The sequence below is a fragment of the Scatophagus argus genome, chromosome 8 (genome assembly GCF_020382885.2).
Source record: "Scatophagus argus isolate fScaArg1 chromosome 8, fScaArg1.pri, whole genome shotgun sequence".
Lineage (NCBI taxonomy): Eukaryota > Metazoa > Chordata > Actinopteri > Scatophagidae > Scatophagus > Scatophagus argus.
This window is the reverse complement of record NC_058500.1, coordinates 9,937,164-9,964,413: the sequence shown is the minus strand read 5'-3', so window position 1 is coordinate 9,964,413 and position 27,250 is coordinate 9,937,164. Positions and strand designations below refer to the sequence as shown.

At 41.7% G+C, this 27,250-nt stretch overlaps 1 protein-coding gene across 7 annotated transcripts; it reads left to right on the top strand.

Annotated features, from left to right (window-relative positions):
• Positions 1 to 116: 116 nt before the first annotated feature.
• On the top strand, positions 117 to 26,851 carry znf512b (zinc finger protein 512B). Of its 7 annotated transcripts, none has more exons than XM_046396338.1 (17): positions 117 to 1,037; positions 2,536 to 2,661; positions 12,811 to 12,890; positions 13,048 to 13,176; positions 13,524 to 13,699; positions 13,811 to 14,094; positions 14,192 to 14,263; positions 15,091 to 15,228; positions 15,539 to 15,666; positions 16,705 to 16,797; positions 19,741 to 19,839; positions 20,410 to 20,661; positions 20,806 to 21,150; positions 21,476 to 21,577; positions 21,735 to 21,797; positions 22,405 to 22,503; positions 22,913 to 26,851. In XM_046396338.1, exons 2-17 carry the CDS (start codon positions 2,538 to 2,540, stop codon positions 23,255 to 23,257), a joined length of 2,529 nt encoding a protein of 842 aa, XP_046252294.1. In that variant the 5' UTR covers positions 117 to 1,037; positions 2,536 to 2,537; the 3' UTR covers positions 23,258 to 26,851. The 7 variants fall into 7 exon arrangements, with proteins under 7 accessions (XP_046252294.1, XP_046252295.1, XP_046252296.1 ...); XM_046396339.1 differs by having other exon boundaries at positions 117 to 1,213; XM_046396342.1 differs by lacking the exons at positions 117 to 1,037; positions 2,536 to 2,661 and adding exons at positions 8,332 to 8,605; positions 9,283 to 9,402.
• The last annotated feature ends 399 nt before the right edge of the window (positions 26,852 to 27,250 follow it).

Below are 27,250 nucleotides of genomic sequence, written 5' to 3'. Positions count from 1 at the left end.
TTGGCGAAGGTTGATTTAAGGAATTTAAGCCCTGACCCTTTTTTTTTTTCGTCAGGACCGAGCGCCGTTACGTCGGAGGAGCAGGACGAGCCGGTATTGCAGCTAGTTTATTAGACAGAAACCCCACTATTAATCTGCTCGATATAAGATAATAATAACGCGAGAGTTTGCAAGTTGCTTCAAGACTGTAGTTGCAACTGTCAAAGGTGGAGTGGATACGCGCATGACCTAACACACATTACTGTAATACTGTACACGGCCGCCGAGATAATATCCGTATAAAAAACCGAAATAATCCCGAGGTAAGGAGCCGAGGAGTGTACCAAAACCGACCGAGATTTGGCGTTTCTGCAGATTTTCCTTCGCTTCGTTTTCTTTTACTCCAACCAACTGTCTCGGAGCCGTCGAAATTACTGCACTAAAACATATTTTTCTGCCTCCCTTTAGCTCCAGTCAGCGCAAGGATTTTTTTTTTTTTTTTTTTTACTCCTCCTTCGTAATAAAGTCGCCATTTTGCTTCACTGCCTATATAAACCATCCCGTATTCTAATATTTTTCCTCAAGGAGTCGGGGACCTACCTATCTTTCCTGGCTATTTCTAATATTTCTGGAGTGTTTAACGAGAAGACAGGTTGAAGAAGTGCCTCGTGGTATACATATTAATGCAGGAAAGGAGGAGGGGGGGGCGAGGGAATTGGAAAACTGGGAATAAGGTGAAAGTATCCAGGATTTCTTTTCATGTACAGACGAAATTGTGATTTCTCCTCTCGTGCCCTGCTCTTTTTTTTCTTCCACCCCGTCGTCGTCTGCAGAGCGGGGGGACAGGACGACGCCGACGGCTGTCCGCTTCTTTTCAGGCCCCCCAACCCCTGTCTGACCGGTCCTTGACGCACAGCAGGTGTGATTGCCATGTAACATAACATTGGTGGAAAAACGCCCACTTAGGTGCCTGTCTCCTGACCTCCCCCCTCCTCCCTCACGTGGGTGACCCGGGGGCCACCCGGCCCCTAGTGCGGGGTGACTGCCCGACAGTTCAGGTAGGTGTGGCCGAGTCAGGGGTAAGAAAGCGTAGCGCTCGTTTTGTTAAGCACAGAAAGAAGCAACCCAGTAACCTTGTTGTGGTTGACGCACACGTCCAGCATGGCGGTGTGCCACGTGCGGAGCTAAAATGCTTATTTCCAGGTTGGATCGTCAGCAGATTGTGTGTGAAGATGTGAGTGGGTGTCACCAGGTTTTGTTGTGTCTAGCTAAATGTATGGTAATGTAGGGGGGTTGCCGTTTACTTGTGGAGTTGATCTCATGTGAAAACAACCAGATGCAGTGTTATTTTAAAAACTGTGCAAATGCCAGAGCAGCACTAAACGTTATATCCTAAAAATATTACTGGGAAGCCCAGTTTATAACCAGAAGCAAAAAATGCATTGTGTACAAAAAGTATCTAGGTCTGTTGAAACTCATAATCAAACACACTTTTTTTTTAAAGGAAATCCTTTTAAAACATTTCACCAGTCATTATTTAGCAGTCTGTCTCTCTGTCTTTTATCTGTCTCACCACATCTGTTTATTTTAATTTGTTAAATGCTTGTCTGAAGTTGTCTTCACACATCGTACAGGAACAGGAAGGTGTCTAGTGTCGAGGTGTGTGTGCAGTATTTCTGCAACTTGCAACTTGCAGCAAGCTCACGGTGCCTTTTAAAGTCACATTTATGAAGAACACATAACACAGCGTGAGCATACTATCACTGTGATATATGTGCCATCAACACTGAATGTAAAGTGAATAGCATGGCCTGTAAACAGACACTGTGTGACCCCCCACTGGGTGACCCTTTGTGTGCTGTTGTAGTTCATTAGCAGAGTGACATGAATGTGTACTAAAAGAAAACATGTTGGATCTTAATCAGTCCCACTTAGCATGATTAGTGATTGTCAGCCTCCATCCGTTAGACGACCCCATGCTGATCAGTACTGAGGGTTCGACACCTGGCACTCAAAACTGAGGAATAGGCCTACTGTGGGTGATGGTGGCATGACTTTTATAACGGACTGATGGACTCGCTTAAAACAAGAAAAAGTTTGCTGCGGACCACGTGACCTGATGAAGAGATACATCCCTTGTTTTTCGTAATAAAGAAAGACGGCAGGGCTGCTCAGGACAGGAGCTTTATGTCCCCTGTCTTTCTCTTTGACTCACCTTTTGTTTAATGGGCAGAGCATGGAGTTAGTGTGTAAGAGAGAATATTGATTTTGAAATGAAACATGGAAGGTCACACCCTCATTACCACCACAGATGATGTGTGTGCCTCCACTCAGATAACCTTCAGTCCAATAGCACAGATGGCCAATATGAAGAAAGCGCATTATAGAATGAGGAGACGGTATCATCACAAGCTATTGATGCAGTGGACATTACTAATAATAATGTTTTGACAAGCAGTGGAACAGGATAAATGAGATTCACAGAGCGTCCTGATATCACCTCCAGCTGTCTATATCTCTACCTGTGTGCTTGTACCCCCTCAACTACTTCTGCAGGCATGGAGAGCCCAAGCGGCCCCAGGTTTGGGAAGCTGTCCTCGTCAGGGCTGACAAGGGGCCGGACCCCCAAGCATGGACATCCCCAGGAGCGTGCCACACCAGACCCTGAAAACAACAAACACAGTGAGTGATGAGCCGCTGCGTTTCATTAAATGGCGACAGTTTGTGACTTTAGACATCTGGGGGGTTTCCTCACAGGTGTGGGAGGAGGAGAGCTTCCGTTTGTGTTGTTTCCAGGTTAAATTCCATGTTGTGGTGCAGTGTAAAGAATATGTTTGCATATGGTATGACATATTTACACATATGTGATCAGTATAATTGCATTTTGCACATTTGTCTCTGTATCCTATTGACTTTACATTGGCTGGACGTTTGTAATTCCATGCTAGTCGTTCAGAATTTCAGCATTGATCAATGTACCATACATATGACTGTTCATGCTGCTTTTTTGAATGGATCATATTTTACTAAGAATCAGTGGTCCCCCGGCCTCAATGTAATTCTACCCCTTTCACCACAGAAGGGCCTGGAAACTACAACATTTTTCCTCTGACTGCCTTACAGTGAGAAAACCAAACAAACAAGTAGTGCCAAGCATTGACATGAGCGAAACCCCAAGCCATCTGGATCTAGATGGAAGATTTTGGAAGGAGAGAGAGCCGGACTGGGGAATTATGTTTCAATCCAATAACCAGCAGATCATCATGACTTTGTTAATAGAGTCAGGCAGACTTGGAAAACTGGGTCTGTTTTAATATGACCCAGTTGTTTTGGTTGCTACAAAATAGCTTCTCATTCCCAGACACACACAGCACCCACACTAGACTAGGTGCTTCAGTTTGTTTTCTTTCCATGTTAATATTCAGCCCTGTAGACTGGATTTTCGTGGTTGTGTCTGTGCGTGCATGTGGCCGTGTGTGTGCGTGTGTGTGTGTGTGCTTGCCATGGACAGTGAAGTAAAGTTTATTTTGCAAGACAGAACTGAGAATGCAGGAAAAGCAGAGTTTATTCTCACAAAGTGGTGTAGCCACAATAAAATTGTTTTAATGTAATAGCTTTATCTGCCAGATGTGCAGATAGTTGGATGCATAGCACAGGCTAACAGTCTGATCTCCAGCACCTCATTGTTTACAGGCTGCCAGCTCATGTGCTTTTTTTTTTCTTCCTCTTTAAGAATTTATTGTAGCAGAACCGTGCATTTGATTGACAGTGTTTTCTCTGCAGCCTTGCAGAGTTTTATGTTTTATAGATGTTTTTTTTTTACACTATTAGTCAGTAAACAAGATGTGTTTATAAATCAATCAGTGCAAAGCCGGTAGTGACTTGAGATTGAAGTCTGGAATACAGAGAGACATGCTTGGCTTAGGTTCACTAATGAGCACCACCAATGATGTGTAATTAGTCTCTGTGTGTGTTCTGATGATGCTATCACTGGTGGTGTTGCCTTGGTCCTCCAGGTCTTCACGGGACTTTTTCTGGTAACTTTAGACTAGACTGCTTCTGCTTGCCTATTTTGTTTTCGTTTTCCTCAGTTGATCTGCTTTGAGTCTCATTAAAGTAAAACTTCTCAAAAATATCAGTACAGTAATTATATGAGTGTTTTGAATGCTGCAAGCTGGTGCTTAGGAAACTGTTTTGGTTAAGTCTGTTCTAAGGACATCTTCCAGCACAATTTGATTGCACAAGATAAAAATCTACATTCCACCATGCTGTAGTTGAAAAATTGTTCCGTTTGGCTGGAAAGTTGCTCTTTTCTGGAACATTTCCAGGGGTTTCCCTAGATTTGGAGAGACTCAGTTGGTAGCATTGCCAGTAGGCTTTTATTTTTTATAATGATGTCTGAAGATTATCTTTGAACAGCCAGTAACCTTAAGGGGCCACACAAGGCTGCAAGAAAACATGCAGAACCTAGTGTGTCATGGACCGAGCTGCTAGACCAAAGAGACACAGGTAGTTTTTTTTTGTTTGTTTGTTTTGTTTTGTGTTTTTTCCAAAATGGTTACAAAAAGTAAAACAAGTAACAAATATACTTCTGACAGTAATCCTGAGTCCATCACACTAACAACCAACTAGCAGGAGATCACTGAACAGCTCAGACTGACCCCTAAAGGACACATAGGCCTGATCAGGCCATTCAGAAACACAGGCAAGACAAAACATTTAAACAAACCACAATAACCACAAGTATGTCATTATAGCACAGTCAAAGTGTATAATTGATATAAAAGATTTACGTGTTCACTTATCTGTTTGTATACGTGCATTTACATGTTGAGGTTAAAAAGAAACCTAAACTAAGTAAATGAAATGATTGCTTGTGTTTCAACGCATGAGGAATCTTACATTTTCATTTCAAAAAGGCACTTTGTTACAGTAGCATTAGTATTCTGTAACCACAGCACCATAAGTGGTGAGTGTCATGATTCACTCAGATAGAGACTGAAGCACTAAGTTATTCATTGGCTGTGATTGGAGTTTCTGCAGTTCCTCCAACAAATCGCCAACTCGCCAACTTTTCAAACAACAAGGCCTCTTCTCAAATGTGGCCTCCTCAGCTTATTACTCATCAGCGACTGGCCTGAGCTCTCTTTTGCTAATGATGACGAGAAATGTTACAGGGCTAATCATAATGAGCCTGGTGCTAGCTTGGCTCTCCCGGGGGGGTCTGTGAACCTTGGTTTGGGCAAACAAAGGCATCAATATCTAAGGTTCCCCCATGGAGTTTTTATTTTCTCTCAGTGCTCAGTCTATGCCTCAGTCTGTGCATAGTATGTTCCTTATGTAACCAGGTAATATATTATCTGCCGCCTTCTTAGTTGGTTGTATTTCATTTTTTGTTCCATGTCCATGCAAAGTTACTATCACGCCTCCTTGTTAGAAACTTTGCATGATGTAATGATGAAGAAACCCTGTCTATTTGGGCTTTTTTTTTTCACTTGTGGTTTTCTGAAATCCCTCTATGCTTTTATACATGGAAACAAAGACTGCACATTGGCTTTGTGTGCTTTCCTAGAGTGGCGTGGTTGAGTTGTCACCTTGCCACACCAGACAACTTGCAGGGAAGGATGTGGTCCTTGAGGGTGACTTGTTCGCTCTCTCTTTGCCTCTCTTTTTTTCCCCATTGCTCTCACATTTTTTCATATTAACATCTTATTAGAGCTTTAGTTTTGTCACTTTTTCTCCTCCAGTGGTCTCAGTTGTTAAACAACCAACAGTGAAAGTATTTGTACAGAACTAAAGCTGTTCTGCCAAATGCTTTAGGCAATCCCTCTTTGCAAACATTAATGCGAGCATAAATGAGTTTAGACGAGTGTGTGTGTGTCTGTCTGTGTGTGTCACCTTCCTGCATCTTTGATGGACAATGGTACAGCAGCAGCATACCTGATACCAGGACACAACCTTTCCTTTGGGCATGCTGTGTGTTGCTGCTTTTGTCAGTGCGTGTAAGGTCTGGATATGTCTATATTATTGTGGCTATGTATAAATGTTAAAAGTGCCAGTGTGTGCTGTTTTTGTCTGTGTTTACATGCATGTGTGTGTGTGTGTGTGCATGTCTGTGCACACGGCTGTGTGTGTTCTCAAATGACAGTTCACTACTGTGACTGCAGGACCGTTATTTCAGGCTCACAGATGCCATCTGCTGACCCTGCATATTTGCCTCAGCGGCAGTCTCTCTTTCTTTTGCTTTCTCACACTTGTTTGTTGTCCCGTTCTCCATACATAACTGTCGCTCCTTTCTGTTTCATCCTCCCTCAAACTTCTGATCGGTTCCTTGCCTCGCTTATTAGCCAGTATTACCTGCAGCAGTGAATCACCGGGGGTCCAGCCTCACTTCCCCCTCCACCCTTCCTTACCTCCCTGCACTCACTTCACCCTAATCCCAGCCACTATTTCCACCACCCATCCTTACTCTCCTTATGTCTCATTTTTCTTATATATTGTAGCTCTCACATGATGATGCTTTGAGTCTTTGACTACCAAAAAATTAAATTGATAAAGAGCTATAGATCGGAAAATGTTTGTTTTGAGATGAAACAGAGAGTCCTTTGTCACACCTTTATTTGGCAGGCTTGAAGATGGCAGATGAAAAGGAGTAGAGGAAAATGGGAGCGGAGAGAAATTGAGTTGGTGAGTCATTGTCCATAAGGAGGCCACTGCAAATGGTCTGGGCAGGCATTGTCTGTCTGGCTTGCATATACTCTATGCGCTGTTGCATAAACAGGTGCCTTTTTCGTGACTGCTGGTATATGCACTGTGAGTATACCACAACATGCCTCAGTGCATAAATGGCACATTTCCCATTGCTATGCTACGTCTTCTGCTATAATACTTCTTATTTTACCAAATTTCCCCTTGGGGATGAATAAAGTCTCTTCTTATCTTATATTATATTATCTTATCTTATTTTCTGTCCAATCAGTCTTATATTTGAAAAATATTTTATGCTGGGTGTGATTGGTCAGCCAGGATCTTCACGTAGCCTTGACTTGGTATCATCTCCATTGTCACACAGGCACAAGTGCTGAGGGTGAATGTCCATTTCTGGTGTTATTGTTGTTTGTGTTATGGACTGTTCTCATGTTGCAGTGTTTTGCTTAAATATAGTTGAAAAAATTAGGTATTTTATATTGATTAAGTAGTGTTAATCATTATGAGGAGGGATTCATTTAGTAAAAAAATAACCAGAGGGCCACATATGTGGCCAGATATCTAAAGCTGTTGTGATTGGATGTCACTAAACACAGGTCTGGCCATGGGCCAAATGGGCATCAGACAATAGATTAGGTTTCCAATAATATGAAGCATGGAGCTGATGTGGAAGGCTGTAAAATCAATGCAGGTCTGAAGAGGCTGTCAGGGTACTGAATCACCCCATTATATAGCAGGAGTCTCAAACTCAAACTCTTTTCTTGGATTTGGCTGTTAGAAGTGTGGTTTAGTGGCGCTACTAAAGTGACAGTCTACCACAGATCTGTGTGATCACTGGACTGGCCTCTACACAAAGTGGTTCCCTTTACAGTAGTTCAGACACTAAAGTCAGCTTATCTTAGACTGAGCACCAGCTACCATTTATTTAGTAAGAAGATCTCCTTCTCTGTGCCTGTTTATCACTAAGTCATAGAGTTGTCCAGATCTTGAAATCAGCTGAAAACCAATAAATTATGTCTTGTGACAGTATTTTAAAAAATAGAATGTTACAACAAGGCATGCTGGTATTATTCTTGAAACATGTCTACAGTGTATCTATAATTTTGTGTAATGTTTCTATTTTGGTGCCCTGCGATTGACTGGTGAGTGAGTCCAGGGTGTACCCTGTCCCTCGCCTGTAGTCAGCTGGGATAGCCCCCCCCCTCCCCCGTGACCTTGACGGATAAGCGGTATAGAACATGAATGAATGAACATTTCTATTTTGGACTCTTTTGTACACTTGATGTTCCTTGTCTGTCCTGTCCTGAAACAGGTACCCCACCTCTGTTACTCTTCCTGAGCTTTGCTGAATGGATTTTTGGGGAGTTTTCCTTATCAGAATGATGGGTCTAAAGATCAAGGATATTGAATACCTAGTCTAAAGACTGTAAAACCCCAAGAAAAAATGTATGATATTTGATATGGCTTGACTTGGTACTTTCCAGGCCAGTTTTTTTGTCTTCTTGAGCTAACATATCTGCTGTGTATATTACTTTGAAAAGAATATCAGTAACCAAAAGGTAGACATTCATAAATAACATTCTTTGATTTCAGTACCACTAACAACACTGTTCAACTGCCATTAAGGACTAGATGGCCAACAACTTTTTAGAGCTAAACAAAGATAAGAAGACTGAGCTCCCCATCATTGCTTATGAAAGTGTAGCTTCAAAATTTGCTCAGTCTGTTGGGTGCAATCTAGTCTTAGAAATCTCAGTGTTACATTTAATTATTTGTGATCATTGATGGACACGAGTCTCGTTGCAATGTCTTCATCTGCAGCTGGCTGCACCTGTTGATTTTGACCTGCTCTTCCGTTATAGACACAAGACACAAGACTGATCAAGAGGACAGTGGTATCCGGCCATTGTAGTTTGGGGTGAGCAGTGAACAAGACATTGGCCATACCTGACTTTTGCCATATCCTGTCGGCAAGCAAGCAAATGTTTTAAATAAAGCCCCTGTAATAGTTTTAGACTGTTAACTGAGTGTAAACTGGCTAATTGTGACACAGTCATGTTGTGGCGGTCCTCTGTCAACTTGCTGTGGCTTCTTATCAAAGTTCAAGGTTGATTTTAAGGTTTTTGTTTTCACATATAGAGACCCGATTGGTCTGTTTCTGCTCCATCCTTATATCACCAGTAGGTGAAATAGAAATAGGTGTGAAATAGATAATATCTTCACTGTCTAAATCGCAGAACTAGATTATGGTGTTGGTTGGTTGGTTCAGTATTTGCTAACCCTATAAAACAAAGCCATGTATACCTAGCCTTTTGTAACATTTACTATCAGAGATAATGAGATGGCAAAAGAGCTATTTGGCATTTTGTTGTGTTTTCATGAAAAATACAAATATGATAAGGAATTAGTTTAAACATGTTTGTGTTTGTGTGTATCAGCAAGTGCATCTATGTACGAGATTATAGATACACAGTTATTCAGAAATAGAGAGAAAGAGAGGGAGGGCAGGAAGAGGGAGAGGGAGCAAGAGAGAAAGGAAAAAAACAAAGACAGAGAGTGAGAGTCAGGCTCACTGAGAGTTTGGTTTTCTTTCAGTTAGTCAGTGTCTGGGTAGCAAGACTGTTCTGGTGCTGCTCCACCTCTCCTCTTCTTCTTACTCACCGTCTGGAATCAGGCCTGACTGGGAGGGAAGTATGGGGACGTCTCCAAAGAGAGGTGCGTATATGATGGAAGATTTGCACTCTGTGTGTGTGTGTGTGTGTGTGCACAGAAAGAGGGAGAGAATGGAGAAAATTAGAGTACAGGATGAAAAATAGCATGTAGGAAAATAGGAAGTAGTAGGAGGTGTGTGTGGCAACGTGCTAACATGCCGTGAATAGAGAAAGTGAGAGTGAGAGAGAGAGAGAGAGAGAGGAAAGTTGTGAAGAAGTAAAAGTGAAAATACACAGAGATGACAGTAAGATCCCATGGTTGGATTAACCCAGGATAGCTTACATACGGAGGACATGGTTACACGCTGTCAGTGTGTTCACCCTGCAGAATATCCAGGTGTATCAACGTCTGCATCCATTGTCTGTTGAGATTGAGGAAGTAGTGATACTGAGTTTTCTGTCCATGCAATTGTTTCAGTGGTGACTGGCGTTTGTATTTCTGTGTGTTGTCTTTCTACAGTATGTTCAGATCCTACTGTGCAGACACAGACAAAGGCTCCTGTGTGAGTGTTTGTCAGGGAAAACAAATGACTGTTCTGTGTGTGCGCCTGTGTGTGTGTGTGTGTTTGTGGGTAATGTGTGCACCCTTGCACTCAGGGGGAGCAGTTGCAGGCGTAGCTAGGAGAACTCAGAGGTTATTTGAGATCATTAGACAGCTGCCTGCACTCCTGGGTCTGGACTCTTCTCTTCTCCTCTCTCCTCTTGTCTTCTCTTCTCTTCTGTCAGAACTAAACCAGTGTGGCGCAACAGTTGCAGACAGCTGGGACTAAGTCATACTCTGACATTACTTAAACAGCTGTTTTATCCCCATGGCCTGTGCCTGAGAACCGAGTGTTTAGCTTTGACACAATGGGCCTGCTTTGTTTCATACCAAGACAATGGTTGTGATTGCTAGAATATCTGAGTGCCAGACTGTGCTACTCATGCTCAAAGCAAGCGCAGCAAAGTAAAAGACAGCGAACACATTTGCATTTGCATATTTCACCCCAGGAAAGACAAATATGCTGTTGTTTTTTTCATTTTTATAGTATGTTTACACCTGCACCTGCGCTGCTTTGGCTTGTGTGTGCACAATCCTATTTGCAGTGTAGCCTTTTACACGAGATCCTAATTGTTCTGCTTGCTGCAAAGAGGCCTCTGATAGAGGTAACTAAGACGAGTGAATCTTATTCCCATAGCAACAAGAACATATCTTTCCCAAGAGCAGAATTCATTAATTATGCCTTTCTTTTACAAGACCTTTATTTTCTAAGACAGGAATTAGAATGCATGCTCAATTTCCTTCTCAGCACAAGAGTTGCACCGCCGACTGCATCACCTCTCCAGCTGCTACCCAGACAGCTAATAGAGAAATGGTCTGTCGCCTGGAGAATATTAATACACTCATATCTATGCACACACATCATACTCACACACGTCGGTAATGGTTTTGTGTACTTGTATGTGTGTATCAGTGTGCGCTTTCGTGCATGTGTTTACACCTTGTGTCATGAACTATTTCCAAACAGAGCCAGCAGTGTTGTGCTGCTTCTCATTCCATCTTACTCAACCTGGCTGTATTTTTCTTTCTACCTTATTATTGCGAGTCTGAAGTAAAAGATTACATATAATCCGCCAGCCTGTGTTTGTGTCTGTGAGTGATACTGAGAAACAGGACGAAGACAAATGAGGTAAAAATGGAAAGTTGATACTGTATAAGAAAACATAAAGAAAAATAAGAAGGAGAGGTCAGGGCAGGTTAGACAGAGAGATGTGTTTTTTTTTTTTATTTTGTTTTTTTTGAAGGCTATCCTACGTGGCCTGTTTTTGTATGAGCAATGATGGCAGGAAGTCAATTCATTTATTTGATGAAAAATCTTCCAACAATTTCCATAATCCTGGAAGGCACACAGAGTGCTCTGATCCAGTTTGGGACCCGCCACAAATGGGCTGCATTAGGCATGTGCGCATCCTGTCCTTGCTTGTCAGTAATTTGCAGGAGAAGAAAGCAGTCAGCAGCCATAATATCACATTCAGATTAAAAAGAGAGTCTGTGCAGGTCCACTGCTAGATTACACTTGATGACAAAAGACTATTATCTCTACTTCAAGTAGTTTCCCTTTGACATTTTCTAGGATCTGATATTACTGAATAGGTTCTATCTCCTCCTTGCCTGTTTTTGCTGCTATCCGGTCTTACCAGATCAGTGCAGAGGAGTTGAGAGCACATGTAAAGATATATCATTCTAAAGAGTACCGCCTCAGCTCCAACCTGCAGCACTGTCATTCAGTATTCTGCTTGGTCAGAGGAAGAAGTCATCTGCCTCTGCAATTCTCTCCCTCCCTCAGCATCCTCTGCTCTCCTCTCTTGGTCACCCCCTCCCCTTTCCTCCTCTTCTTCTGCATAAACTCATCCTCCACTCTCCCCGTCTTCCCTCTTTTGCTCAAGTAGCACTGTATAGAGGAAATAGAGTGCAGCACTGATAGTGCAGAGGTCTAATTGTAGTATAGAAGAGAGCATTAATGAGCCACTGCACTGCCTGAAGTTAGCGTGGAGAAAGATGGGGAAGTGTGTGCGGAGCGAAAAGGAAGGAAGTGAGAAAGAGTACACGCGGGGTGAGAAAAGAGGCAAGCGTCAGTATGAGAGTCGGAGGGAGGGAGCGATCAAGTGCAGAGAGAGAGAGAGAGAGGGAGGGAGAGAGAGAGAGAGAGGGAGGGAGAGAGAGAGAGAGAGCTGAGGCAGTCGGTCTGCTGTGTGCTGTGTCAGAAGTTCGCACAGGCGCATGCAATTTATAGCTGATCTGTTTGGCTCAATAGAAGGCCTTCACTGCCCTTTCCCTCTCTCTCTCACACACACACAGTCATGTTTCTGTCCCTTCACAGGATATTAAATTGACATACATTCCTTTCCTAGAGACTTACTAACCATAAAGTTACACAGCTACTTGTCTAACTTTAAGCTTTCTAACCAAATCTGACCTCAAACCAAGTCTTCAATCTGAAATTGAATGATTTAGGGAATGAGGACTTGGGTTTAATTCCTAAAAAGGAAGGAGAGTCAGAAGATTTACGTCTCCATAACATGAATAATACATGTCCACTCTCTTCTTTTTGTCTGTCAATCACATCTAACACCTGAACACCTTTCACTAGCTGGATATATTTGTTTTCATCACATGTGCTCCATATTTGGTGTGGAATTTGGAGTTCGAAAAGGCAAAAAGTTGAAGATATGTGGAGCTTTGTGAAATATTGATAATGCATCTAGAAGTCAAAGGCAGACTTGTCATGCTTCAGGTCAAGAACAGTGCAGGCTCCGAAGATTTTCAAGATTGTAATGTTAGCCCTTGTAATTAAAATGTTCTGTTCCGTCATTGTGACGCACTGGCGGTACTGTGCTAACTGAGAAATGGTCTCCTCTCTTGTTTTACCAGGTCCAGTGTGTGATGAGCCAGCAGGGGGGAAGAGGAAAGGTCGTCCTAAAGCAGAAGTGCAGGAACTGAGAAGCATCCCTGTGAGTATCTCTCTTTGAACTGAGTGGGTGTTTGAAGTAGGCTTCATTTTTTTCCCTCCACAGTGTAGGCAGCTCCCCATGAATATGCACAATATACAGAACAGTCTAGCGATAATCCTTTCTTGTATTGAACTCTCTCTTCCTCACCCCTGAGCAGGCCCATATGATAGTACAATGGAAGGAAGAGTTTAAGCGCCGCTCAAGGGTTAAGTGTCCATGTTCAGGCTGCTGGTTAGAGTTTCCCAGCATCTATGGCGTCAAGTACCACTATCAACGCTGCCAGGGGGTGAGTCACTAACCTCTGTTCTTTCCTGCTAGGCGGCTATTTCTAACTTATGCTTCAGAGTAGACTTGAACAGTGGATCACAATGAAGGTATTGGAGAAATGCGTCAAAGGAGGGGCCACATCAGTCTGTGATAAATGATCTGTAAAGTTAAATCAGAGTTTTCAGCTTCCGCAGAATTTTAATTCTCTCAGTTTGCTGTGGTTATTGCCTGAGCTATTGGGCTGTATCAAGAACCTGTGATTAGCCAACTGAAGGCTCCCAATAACAGCTGCCCACTGTCATTTTATTCGGCGTAGGGAGGGAGCTCGGTCTAAATCCCCTCTCGTCATGTGTGTATTTGTGTCAGGCCACTGTAGCCGAGAAGCTGAGTCACAGCTGTCCCTACTGTGAGGCAGTGTTTGCCACAAAGGTGCGTCTGCAGAAGCACAAGCTGTGGAACCACCCAGACAGGGTTAGTATGGAGCCCAAAGATGAGCACCATAAGCTTCAAAAGACTCCTGTCAAGTTCAACACCAAGAAAAGGTGACTGGGATTTAGAGCTCAAATTCCCACCCATACTGAGCCACATGATGGTGTTAGTAACATCATAATGCTGACTGCCCAAAATTGTCACCCCTCGGTCTGTGAATTCAGGCCCATGGAGAACAGTCCTCCGTCTCCAGTGTTCTTCAAAGTGAAAAAGACCCATGAGGTGTCCACACCCTCTCAGAACGGGGAGCTGGCCCACCAGAAGAGTGAGAGGAAACAGCACAGCAACAGCCAGCCTTCACAGCAGACACACCAGTCGCAGCCAGTCCAGCACCAGTCCCAGCAGTCGCAGTCCCATAGCACGTCGTCTGATGCAGGTGGCAGTGAGAGTGAAGGGGGCAGCCTTCCCCCTCCTTTCCCCGACGAGGACCCAGAGCGGATGAGGCACAGTAAGATCACAGGATATCTTGGTCCACATATTTTCGTTAGATGCTTGCGCGGTGTGTGTTTGACCGTTCCTTGCTCTGTGTTTTTCTCTTGAGCCAGGACGGAAGCAGAAAACGCCTAAAAAATTCACTGGAGAGCAACCTTCTATATCTGGGACGTTTGGATTGAAAGGTAAATAGGAAGAAAAAGTTGTCTTCGGCGTGTTGTGAAGAGCAAAGAATGTTTTCTGGTAAACATGAGATAGCTGAACAATCAAATGCTTGTATGGAGTGATATCCCATGAATGTGATATTAATAACTGAACAAATGAAGTTGTGAAGAAGAGATTATTGCTATTATGCTGGCTGATTCATCATTGATTACTGACAATAGAGCAGGCCACAGAATCCCTGTGATGATTCACTGAATAATGGAAACCATGGGTTGACATATGTACCACTGCTTGAAGATAGGTAGGAGGATTGTGGGCCCGTTCAAAAGAACTTCACTACATTCTGTGACTGACTATGTTAGTGACCGTGAACACTCTCAGCTGCTGCTGATCAATGGTACTGGCCTTTTAACTGTGCTAATGTGGCAACTGTCGAGGCATTTCATATTCAGCTAAGTGAATCAGTGACTCACAAACCAAGCACACATCACACACAGCTTTTCCAGCCCCTCTCTCTTTCTGTCTCATTCATACGCTGAAAATGTTCAGTGAGTCATATAGCATACACAGGGCTGTTATCAAACAGTTCATCCACAGATTGCAGGACTCTCTCTTGCTCTCTTCCAGTCTGTCACTTATTCAAGTATGACTCAAAACAACCTCCGTTTCTCATTTTTCTTTCTTTCTTTTGAACATTTTTTTTTTTGCATCCAGTACCAATATTCCTTTTTTAACATATTTCTTCAGCATTATTCTGCATCTGTCCCTCTCTGCTTTCCCTTTAATACCTGTAATGAGAGTATGCATTGCTACCATGACTCTGTGTGTGTGTGTGTGTGTGTTGAAGGAATGACTAAGGTGGAGGAGAAACTGAAAGCGGGCCGTGTAAAGAGACCAGAGGGGAGTGGGTTCAATGAGGAGCCACAGAGACGTACTGGTTCTTCGAGTCAGTCGTCAAAGAAAGACCCAGCCACCAGCAGCTCTGGTGAGCACTTAGATTTGTTTCAGGATAATTTAAGAGTAATAATAAAAGATGTTTACAAGATACATACAAAGAGAAGGCGGTGCAATGCCGAATGTGCAGTATCGGTACCAATTTTTTCAACCAAATTGTTGTAAATCCCTTTTCTGCCGATCAGTTAAGCATAACACAAGCATAAAAGTAAACTGTAGGACAAGTAAACAAGAATGCTACAAACAAATGCAAATGGGATTTTTAACCCATTAAGTACAAAATACAGGTAATGTTTGATTGGTTAACTGACAGGGGGACACTGCTTCCACATGTTTCTAAGGTGCTGTCCCCGACACCCAATGGCAGCGAGCGATCTCAGAACGAGGTGAAGTGGTGTGTCCCACCTGCTCCATCGTCACCAGGAAAACAATTCACGGCCTCAAGAAACACATGGAGATTTGCCAGAAGGTCAGTGGGCGATACAGCTGTACGTCAGACTAGCAGCAGGGTGGATGCAGCGTCACAACGCCGCACAGAGCTTGCTGTGAAACCACAACTCAAACTAGTCAATACCATTTCGTGACAAATGAGTCTTACTGTTAAAACCATGTCAATCACGTGATACTAGTTTACATATTGACAAGACTTTTGTTGGCCACAAATATTATCAAACATTTTTTCCCTGTAAATGAAGCTCTGTCATCTCAGAGCTGTAATTTCCACAGTGGATGATAACTTTCACTGCAACGTTATTAGATACCTCTCTCTGAGGACCCCATTGTGCAGAGTCTAGGGAATCTTTACAGTAATGACATTGATTGGAAGGCTGCAGAAACAACATCAGGCAGTATCTCTGTACAGTAATATCTTTTAGTCATCTGTGCTAAAATGAAAGCTAACATCAGTTGAAATGAGCAAAGAAGATGGACATTGTACACAACTGTAGTGGATTTGCATTGCACTCAATTGCGGTCAACAGTAATGAACAGCATGGGGTGAAGCTTGGAAGAAGTTAATTTCAACGACATTACTGTATATTGAGCTTTTTGCTGAGAACAAACTAGGCGGATCAGTGCTGTAGCCTCTAGGCCCCCAGAGAGATGTGTTCCTACAGCCATTTTAATGGATCTTTGGCCCAGTGGCCCGTGTGACTCGATTAAAGTGACAGTCTGCCTTTAAGCAATGACAGAATCACCACATTACCACTGGGTCACTCACCGTCAGAGCACCTCTGTCTCCAAATCAATACTGAGACAAGAAGAGAAATCTATGAAAAGGAACACTATGTGTTAAATTGGTTTTTCTGGTTCCCAAAGTTGCTTGATGTCTTCTGTCCTTCACGTTCACCAGAATTACCCTCTAATAATGAACTCTATTGGGTTACAGATGAAAGGTTGCTATATTGATAGGTACAATAAAGGGTATAGCCAGCAAAAGTGGGTTACTTGTTAGTTTCCTTTTATAGACATGTCATTTGATCCTCTGTTTGGCCTTCAATCCTTGCAGCTCCAGGATGCCCTGAAGTGCCAGCAGTGCCACAAACAGTTCAGATCCAAGGCCGGACTCAACTACCACACCATGGCTGAACACACCACCAAGGTAGATCACACATATGCACGCTTACGCACTTGAAATTCCTAACTTTTGCTTTTCATTACAGTTCCCTGTGACATTCTTTTTGGTCAGGCTTTGCCCCCATTAGCCAACAGTCAGTAGTCCAGATGAGGATGCTATGGCAACCCTGAGAGCTTATGTTTCATCACTGTCACACTGACCCACTGACCAGAGTAGTTAGTTACAGGACACCATGTCAAAGCACTGCTCATTCAGGAGGAGGCCAGACTTGCTCTTGTTACTCTATGTATGGACATCCACCATACGCTACTGCTAGTGTCAGTTTACACTCGGTTTGGTGAGGGTTGTTCTGCATGTAGGTATCCACCCATATAGGTATGCAGATATGAGAGTAAAAGAAAATGCATATGTTTACCATACATATGCTTCATTTTATCTGTTGCATATTCTTTGTCAGCTGCTATCCCCTTTTCTAAAAATTTGATGGTGGTGTTTGTAATCAATCTTACATTTGAACCAGCAATTGGTATTCTTGTCCTTGAAGTTCTCACATGTCTTTCTGCACCTGTCTTAACTCTGACAGCAGAGAGAGCTTCATTAAGATATTATCATGACACTCGTGCATTAGAGCAATGGTACTGCTATGAAGTTTGCTGAATAATTCAGCACTGCCTGTTTCAGAAAGTATCATGAAAGATTAATGAATGTATCTGCATCAAACCTGTTTGTGTGCTTTTTTGTGCGAGCACCCTTCCAATATGATATGCATATCATATTGTGTATATCTGTGTGAGGGACTTTGGGTGGGTATTCTTGTCAGTTTATTAGTGATGATATATGGCTGTGCCATCAATGTCGGCCAAGTTAAACTATTTGATACCTCCATTTGTCTTCAGTCTTGTTGTCTTTGGTCCTGTTGTGCTCTGACCTTATTGGCGCTATTCCAATCCAGCAGAGCAGAACACAGCAACTGTGCGTGTGTCTGTTTAAGGATGCTCACCAGGTATTCGCCAGGTATTTTTCCTCTACAAACTACTTAAGTTTCCTGCAACACCTGTTTTTTGAGGTTAGATAATTAAAACATCATTACTATGTTAATCAATACTCCTCTTTTTCTATCTACCATTAATTTTAAAGATCAAAGATGAGATGGAGGAGCACCTTACTCAGAATCCTTTGATAAACCTGCAGCACCTAAAGAGTGTACTTTTCTACCATTAACAAGCTAATCTATTTGTCCTTGTACAATGAAATGAAAGCTTGTAGTTTAGTTTAGTTTGGGGAAGCTGTGGCTCAGTGTGTAAAGCAGTCGTCCACGTACCAGAAGGCTGGTGGTTCAATCACCAGCCCCTGCAGTCTACATGCCGAATGGATGAATGCTTGCTTGCATTGTAAAACGCTTTGAGTCGTCGGTCAGACTGGGAGGGCGTTACAGTCATACAGTCCATTAAGATCATTAAGTCCCCTTCATGCCGCATGTATAGAACATATACAGTAATTATATTAATAATAGAACAGGATAAAAACAATAAAATAAAGGAATATATAGAGTTATTTATATAAATATACACATATACCGGTATACCCAGTAATAATAATTCTGTAGTGCATTTTTTAAATTTGCGTCTCTGAGAACGTAATTGCAACAAGAAGATGGTGATTATAAAGTGGTCGACATCTGCACGTTAAAAGTTTGACATCTGGGAAATCCACTGTGACTGCTTTTGAGCACCAAGCATCCGTGATGTAACAGACTTTATTTGTTAATTGTGATATATGTGTTCGTATTTTCAAGCAAGTAGGGCATCGAGGACATTTTATATGTATTCAGGTATAAGTGTGTGTATTTATTGTTATTGCAGTGTTATTCAGATGTGTGGAGGAGACAGATTTTTCTTTGATCGGATAGAAGAGTTTCTTTTAGTATAGATGTGTCTTGTGGCCACAGTACACAGCAGGTGTTGACAGGCTTGGCTGACTTACTACATATTAATCGATATGTTATTTCTATACATACACCGAGATGCAGTAGTACAATCATATACAGTGTCTTCAAAAAAGTATAGAAAATGAGTTCATGTACTCATTTTTCTGCTACTCATTTTCTTAGTTTCATCTCTGATGATGTTGCTGGTTGTGTTGCAATTCGTATTGAATTTTTCGATCACTTTCTATGTGAAGCAGTTTGTACCTCTTGTGAGCAGAGCTGTGGAGTTAGATTTATTTATTTATTTATTTTATTTATTTATGTGTTGTCGGTGTGGTCACGTGACACAGTCCCAGCAGTGTGGGAGGAAAACACAGAGGGCGTCAGAGGAACCGGGGTCACACTCTGAGTTTGACCTTGTTGGTAGTGTTGTTGCTACTGTGATCCTGCCACCTGTATTAGCACGCTCTTTTGCCTGTGCTTGCTCTTTTGCTCTCTTTCTGTCTCTGATAGAGGCATCAGGAATACATGCTGATGTTGTTTCATGCCCCTCCTCCCGTCTGTCATAGTCTACCTGTCTGTCATCTTGTCTGCAGGCTTGAGCATGATTTACCTGAAGTAGTGAAGCACCCTGGCAGTTTCTCTTCTCCTCCTTCCTTGTACAGAAAACTAAGTTTTTGTCTCAGTCATCTCAGTTCTTTCTGTGTGCTAACACATGAGAAAAGACATGAAGTTCGGCCTCTCTCCAGTCCCCCTGCTCTTCAGTTCCTTCTCCTCCCTGGCAGCCCCGCCATCTGTTGTTCTGGTCTCGGCTGGGGTTTGGCACCAGCCCAGACTCGAGTGAAAACATGAGTTTGACAGTTGTCATAAACATGCCTTGAGTAACAGCCTCACCATGAAACCATTTAATGATCCTGGCACAGTGTGAACATCCAAGATGGAAAACACATTTTCATAGCCATTTTTTTTAAGTCAGGAGGGAAAGGGAGGTGTCGTGGTGGGACACACACTTATGCGACATTGTGTTTGTTCCCCCTCAGCCCTCGGGGAGCGAAGGCCAGACGGGCGACACGCACAAGGAGAGAGAAAGGCTGCGCTTAGTGCTCAAACAGATGGGACGAATCAAGTGTCCTAGTGAGGTATGCACTCCAGCTTTCTTCCTGTGTCCCTTTCTCTTTTCTTTTCTCTTATTCTTTAATACTCTTTCTCATGTCCTTCATTTCCATTTGTCCGACTTTCCTGTCTTTCATGTCACATTTTCCTCTCTCCACATCTGCCAGTTTCGATTTTTGTTTCTCCCTTTCCCTCAGGCTTCTCTTTTTGTGTCTGCCTCCTTTACCTCTCTCCCTCCCTTTTCCTTTTTGCCTTGTTCTTGACATGTTGCCCAAAACCACATCAACACTCTGCTTCTCATTACTCACACTAGAGTGCAAAAGGCAGAGAGAGGAAGAGAAAGACTTGCAATAAATAGACTATGTACTGTGACCTGTCCTCATGCTGAAAAATTAGCAGTTTCCTCCTGTTTCCTCTGTCTTTATAGCAGTAGCTGCAAAATATTGACCAATTGCTGTAATATCGTTCCATTAAACGTACACTTCGTTCCACTTACTCAATTTCCTGCTTAATGTGTGTTTTCATTCTGTCTCATTTCTGTCACTGGCTTCACACAATCACACAAACATTATGTCTGCAAATACACACATATACAGGGCTGTTCAGCCCACTTTTCCAGTCTGATGGGCTACCAGTACCACCAGAAACGTTGTGGAGGAGAGTTCTCTGACGATGTGAAGCCTGTGTTTCTGTGCCAGCACTGTGGAAAAACCTACCAGTCCAAGGCTGGCAGAGACTACCATGCACGTACCGAACATTCCTCAACTATCACTACTGTGACAGCCACCATCAACAGCAACAACAAAGATAATATCACTGACACCAACAACAACACGGGCAAAGAAAGGGTAAGATCATCTTGAGAGGCATAAGCTGTTAGAGGCTCTTTTCTGTTTTCCTCTGTTTAGAGCACTTTTGCCAGATTTTACTATAATAAGAAGCAAATTTTACCCACATTTTCCACTCATAGAAGTGTCATACTGCTCCTCCAGGTGGTCTCTGAGGAATTTCCGTCAGTAGGCAAGAAGGAGCAAAGCCAGCCTGTGAAGAAAGACTGGCAGAAGGAGAAAGCAGCATCCGGCCAAACTAAGGAGAAGGAAAGAGATGCCGTGGATGAGGGCAGGGAAAAGGAAAAGGAGAGGGAGCGAGACAAGGAAAAAGCAGCACAGAACGAGAGCCAGGGGGATGACTTTGAACGGACCCCCAGTGGCAGAGTGAGGCGCCGGTCGGCTCAGGTGGCAGTGTTCCACTTGCAGGAGATAGCAGAGGATGAGCTGGCCAAGGACTGGGGCACAAAGCGGCGCATCAAGGATGACCTGGTGCCTGATAGCAAGAGGGTGAGGACAGAGAGTAGATGCAAGCACACACGATCCACATCTGTAGAGGTCATGTAGACATGAACACACATTCACGTGTTCACCTCACATACAGGCACAAATACACGTGTGTACCTGTAGTAGACGCCTCCACCGTGAAAACTTACGGATGAACACACACTTACAGAAACACAAAGAGGATCACACGCTGACAAGCATTAAAGCTAACACTTACAGTGAAAGGTTCCACAAAGTCACCAGGAAAAAGTGGCATCAGCAGATAAATATGTCCCCCTGCAGTCTCTGTCTACCACGACTAATAATTTAAACCTTCTCTTTTGTATAGTTAAACTACACCCGTCCCGGGCTGCCCAACTTCAGCCCAGAGCTATTAGAGTCCTGGAAGAATCAAGTCAAGGAGAAGGGCTTCATCTGCTGCACCAATGAAGTAAAGAACGTTGACCTGTTTAATGTGTCGCCATTTATAGAAAATTACTTTTCATATCTGAATGAAACAAATCAATGGTTCAGGGATTTCTGTTAATATTGAGTACTGTTGACTTCACAGGAATATGGACTGAGTGTTTATTTCTATTTTGTCTCAGAACTGTGAAGCTGTTTATTCCAGTGTGTCAGGACTAAAGGCCCACCTCGCCAACTGCAGCCAGGTACAAACCCTCACCTACAGCAAAACCACTAACCTTGATTACATTTGTCTCTGTGGACAAATCCAAATTTTCAACCTGGATTTGGTAAACCAGACATGTCAGGATTGGTCTCATCATAACTTCTGTTGTTGTGTAATCAGTCCTTTGCCTGTTCTTTTTTCCTCTGTAACCTGCTATTATCGCTGAAAGAGAAAATACAGTACAGTACAGCACAGCAGTAAAAACAGATTTCACAGAAAATTAAGTTAAGTGAGCTTTAGCTAAAAATAAAGTCCTGTAAGAAATTAAGGAAATACAAGAATTGTAATATGTGTATCTTATAAAAAAAAATAGTTATAATCAGTAGAAAAAAGTAGTCATAAAAGATGTTCCAGACTTTGCTAACCTGATATGAAAACATCATGAAATTGAAAACACGTGATATCAATACAACCTAAAGGGTATGAGACAATGAATTCAAATATTAATTTCTAATTTCTGGTGTTACCTGCATGCTGCAATCTGGTGTGTACCAGGTGATGTGCTGTGGTGTTAATAGTAATGTCTGCGCTGCTATTGTTTGAGCTGCATAACATACACGCTGTGATTGTGTGTGTGTGTGTTGCAGGGTGATGGAGAACTGGGGAAGTACACTTGTCTGATCTGTCAGAAGGAGTTTAGCTCAGAAAGTGGTGTGAAGTACCATATTAGCAAGACACACTCGCAGGTGGGTCAGTCTCAGCGTAAAACCTCACAAACGTCCACATTAAAAGTTAAGTTTTACTTAAATTACACTCTCATACGCAGCATTTCCATTTCTCTTAATGTACAGTAAAAACCTGCTGGGTTGCAAAAGATGATATATTGACCCTGTGAAAGTGAGTCGTTAACATGTGGGGAAACAAGCTGTTGTGCAAGCTGGTGGTTAACTAGTCGCAAAAAGTAAAGTCTTTTTCCCACATTCTAATCGCATGGTCCCACAAGGTTAACCTCTCAAATAAATACTATCTATGGGGATCTATATTACTGTATTCAAACGGGGTTGTTTGCGCTACTAATTACAGCAGAAAAGTTGTAATAATGTAATATATATGCTGTTGTTCTTTCTTTGCTAAGAATGTGTTTCAATGCCTTAGAACTGGTTTCGTGCAGCTGCCAGTCAAGTGGTCCCCAGTAGCAAGAGTAAAGTCCTGGAGAACAACGGGATCAAAGCTGAGGTGAGGAACGGGGCCACCACTGGTAAGAAGAGGGGCCGCAAGCCCAAAGAGCGCCCACCTGTGATTGCGCCTCTCCAAACAAAAACTGAAGCATCTACCACTACTCAAAGCTCAGCTCCTGCCGTGAGCCCTTCCTCTGGCCCAACACAGTCCCCAACCCTGCCCCCCGACCCAACAGACAGTGCTTATTCAGGCCAAAACAGACAGCCCACGTCCTCCGCCGCTAGACGAAGCAAACCCAAGAGGCTGTCACTGTCAGAGTAGCTCTGTTTTTGTCGACCCAGGAGCCACAGAGGATGCGTACTGTAAATGTTATGCCGGGAAGCTAAAAGACCTTTCTAACTCAACACAAGGACTTGGCACTGAGAAGAAAGATAAATCAACCATTAGGAAGTACAGACTTCAAATCTTGGTTTTGAAATCCTAGATTTAATGTGTCTACTGTTATGAACAATACTCATGTAACAGTACTGTTTCATTTCTCCATTCCACTTTTGTCTCCTTTTTAAGGCACACATTTCAGTTTCTGTACTCACAGCAGGGTTGTCAGTAATAATCCAAGATAAAATCCTGACTTCTGCGTGGATAGAATTTTCTAAACAGAGGTTGTAGTCCAAACAAAAGCAGAGTAATTCTCTATACAAAATTTATGTTGTGTTTGAGAGGTTTGAAAAAGGATATTCTATTAGCATGGTGAAGTCATTTAATGATAGATAGTGTTTTCACATTTTTTTCCACAGATATACTGTACTGTGTACATAAACAATATCTATATCTATTTACCTATATACTCAAAGCAATGATGCCATCTGTCATTTTCGAGCCTGACACGTCCAGTTGGATCATGAGCAGTCAGAATTTTTTGCCGTGTGTGCTGTAGTGCAATGTTAGTTTGAAACTGATTTTTAATTTCTTTCTGTTTTTTGCTTTAATCGTTTTTTTGTTTGTTTGTTTTTTTACTTTTCATGTTTCAAGTAAGCAAATGTCATATAAGCTAAAATGTTGGTCAGTCAACAACCTTGTTCCACCCTGTTTTTCCTACAGTTCAGTGACATTTGTTTTTATTTTATCTCAGTCACATGAGGATGAAAGGTGTCTGCTTTGACAACCACAATTAAGAGTCAAAAGTTTATCTCCACACTTCTTTTACACTGAAGTTAATAAGCAGAAACCCGAGAAAAGGTGATTGTTTTCATCTGTGATGTATAAGTTAGTTATGATAACACTTGATATGGCATTGTTTAATTGATTTTAAACAAAACAAAAAAAAAAAACTTGAAGCATTCTGTCTAAATAGGTCTGGTGAAGCTAAATGTTGGACAGAAGGATGAATTTTGTGTGAAGCTTGTTGCACCATTGCAGCACAATCAAATGATGTGACCATTTTAAAGGAGGCCATATTTTGGCTACTGCTTTAGCTTGAATCAAAGAGCTGAGGAGAGAATAAAAATACTATCTTTTATAGAGAGGTTGAGGAAAATAATCTTTTATTAAGCAGAAACATTGCAAATGAAGATTCACATATATTGATGTATATGAATTAATTCCTGGATGCTCAAAGTTATTGCCTTGCACTTTAACCCCTTAACCCTTCTTGCTCCACTCTTGTATTTTTGCACTCCAGGGGTATTCAACCTAACCTAGTGTCTGTCAGGCAACAGGAGTGGGACTATTTTACTCTGATGAAAAAAAAAAACAAAAAACAATGAAACTAGAGAAAAACTAAATTTGTCTTTCCGTGGGTAATGAGCAGCATGATTAACTCTTTTTAGATAATATCTGCAATCCAACATGAGCCTATAATTATGACTCAACATAAAGCCATAAATGGTCCTGTTGACTTTTAAGGCTGCTCTAATATTAGTTTAGCTTAAGATTTTAAAAGATATATCTATATATAATCCAATATTATTAAAGTACTTTTCAAATTTAAAATGTGTGCAATCAGAGAATATTTTCACTTCAACGTGTTAAAAGTAGATACTTGAATCCACAGTCGTATAAGAATTTGAGCAAATGAAAACTCGGTAAATATCTGATTTATATTTGCAGTCTATGTCTATAAAAACAATGACTGGCTTGCTTAAAAACAAGACAGATTATCTCTTTTATATTCTCTCGTGTGTATTTCATAGATAACAATCTGATAGCTTTGGATAAAGTTGTGACGTGAGGATATTCTGGTGAGAAAATAAGGGTGCTTTACTTGCCACTCTACCTTAAGGACCTGATACATCAGTAAGTCCATCCTGCCAAGTCCTATGAATATTGCACCAACAAATGTCAAATGTCATCTTTTAAATCAAGCACTGATGTCAGCAGAACATTTTCAAGAAACATCGAATTTGGAATTGATGTGCCCCAGGTGGTGTCATCCCCACACCGTGAGCTTTTGTTTTTTATTGTAAAGCATGGATCTGATCTGAATTCCTCCATCATTAATCAACTGATGGAGTTTATTCAGGTGGGGATGATTATGCATGTGTCCATCTCTGCTAGTGGGATGGACCTTTATCTTCTATCCAGGTTAAACTGACGGAGAGGATAAGTTAGACAAGCACTGATCGGTCCAAGGACCTTTTCGATACGAGTTGTCCGGACCTTGTATGCGTGTGTGTGTGTGTGTGTGTGTGTAAAAAAAAAAAAAAAAAAAACAGTTAGCACCTTTGTAATGACTGGATATCAGAAATGGTAAGACTTTTAGTTGGGCGTTACGCTGTGGCACAGAATCAGTTCATCAGCTGCTTGTTACTCGTTTCATCAATAACGTCACATTGACTGTGTTTACCTGACGAGCTTTGGTGTTGCAATATGATAGTTAGGCACTGCTTTTAACAGTGGGTATTTTATATTTTATCACACCCTTTACTATCTGTCTTCCTATGATGTGGAAAACACATATCTATCCCGCAGTGTGAGCTAACTGCAACATGTTTAGAGAGTACAGCAATACACCATGTTTAGCTGGTTTTGTTGGCTTGCTGATATTTTGATATTGATGTGTCTTCTCAAAATGTATGGCTTTTTTTCACTCCCCTACTTTTTTTGTTTGCTTTGAAAATTGCTTTTTACATATTATGAAATCTAACAAAAAAAACAAAAAAAAAAAGAAAGAAAAAAGTTGAAAAAATTTATAGACCACAGACAACATTGTAGGCCCATGTGTCGGCATACACTGTTATTTTATCCATTTTGATGATGCACATAAATTGAGCTTTTTCAGTACACGACGACAAACACAATGAGAGAGTCCTTTATTATTACCTATTCAATATGGGACAACAAGGCATATGTATGTATGTTTGTTTCTGTATTTAGTGCACTTATTATACCATGAAATAGGCTTGAAAAATAGGAGTGTTGTTGGAGCTTTCTAGTTACCCTGACTGTGTGTGGTGTGACTTTTGTACCGGGGGAAACAGCAGGCTCAAGTGTCTTCCCTTTGTCAGCAATGTTATTTCCAAAACCGAGGTTAATCCTTAGAAATCCCCTTAGGCAGCCTGACAATTTTACCCTTTTATTTGGACAACAGCGGTTCATTTTGTATGCTACCTGCTTCAAAAGCAGGAAATGGCATCTGCCTCTGTTGTTGGGGCCATTGTGATGAAACTGTTGAGAGATTTAAGAAATTATGTTGTAGCTCATAACTGGTTATGATATATAGGTAACAGGTGAAATGAGACTAATGATGTATTAAAGATTTCCATATCTGAAATTAAGCTGTATAGAACCTAACATGGGAGGTTATCAATACCTCCTTTGAGACTGAACTGTTACAATTTTTTTTTTCTCCCAGACTTGTTGTATTACCTGTGCATTAGTATCCCTCAACTAATTAATAAAAGTTTGTTGACTAAATTTGTGTGATCTGTATCACTTTTTGAGTGCAGTCTTGCTCACTGTTACAATTGGTGTAATTACTTGAAAGTGATAAGACTTTCACGGTTGGAATTTTGACTTGTCAAATATGGGCACACCATAATGTGATAGATGGAAAGGAGCTGTCATGTGAAATGTTGTTATTCTTTAGGTGTAATTATGTAATACTGTCTTTAATAGCTTAAGAGGGGTCTCCATCAGTGCCAGGACTGGTTTCCATGCTGCCCTTTATCATCTTCATGTGGGATTTATTTCGTCAAAGTGATCAAAATGTTTTATATGTAAGATAAATATTTACAATTATGACGTATAACCAAAATCACTCTAACAAAATAATATGTGTATGTATGTAATACAATAATACTGAACTGATATCAA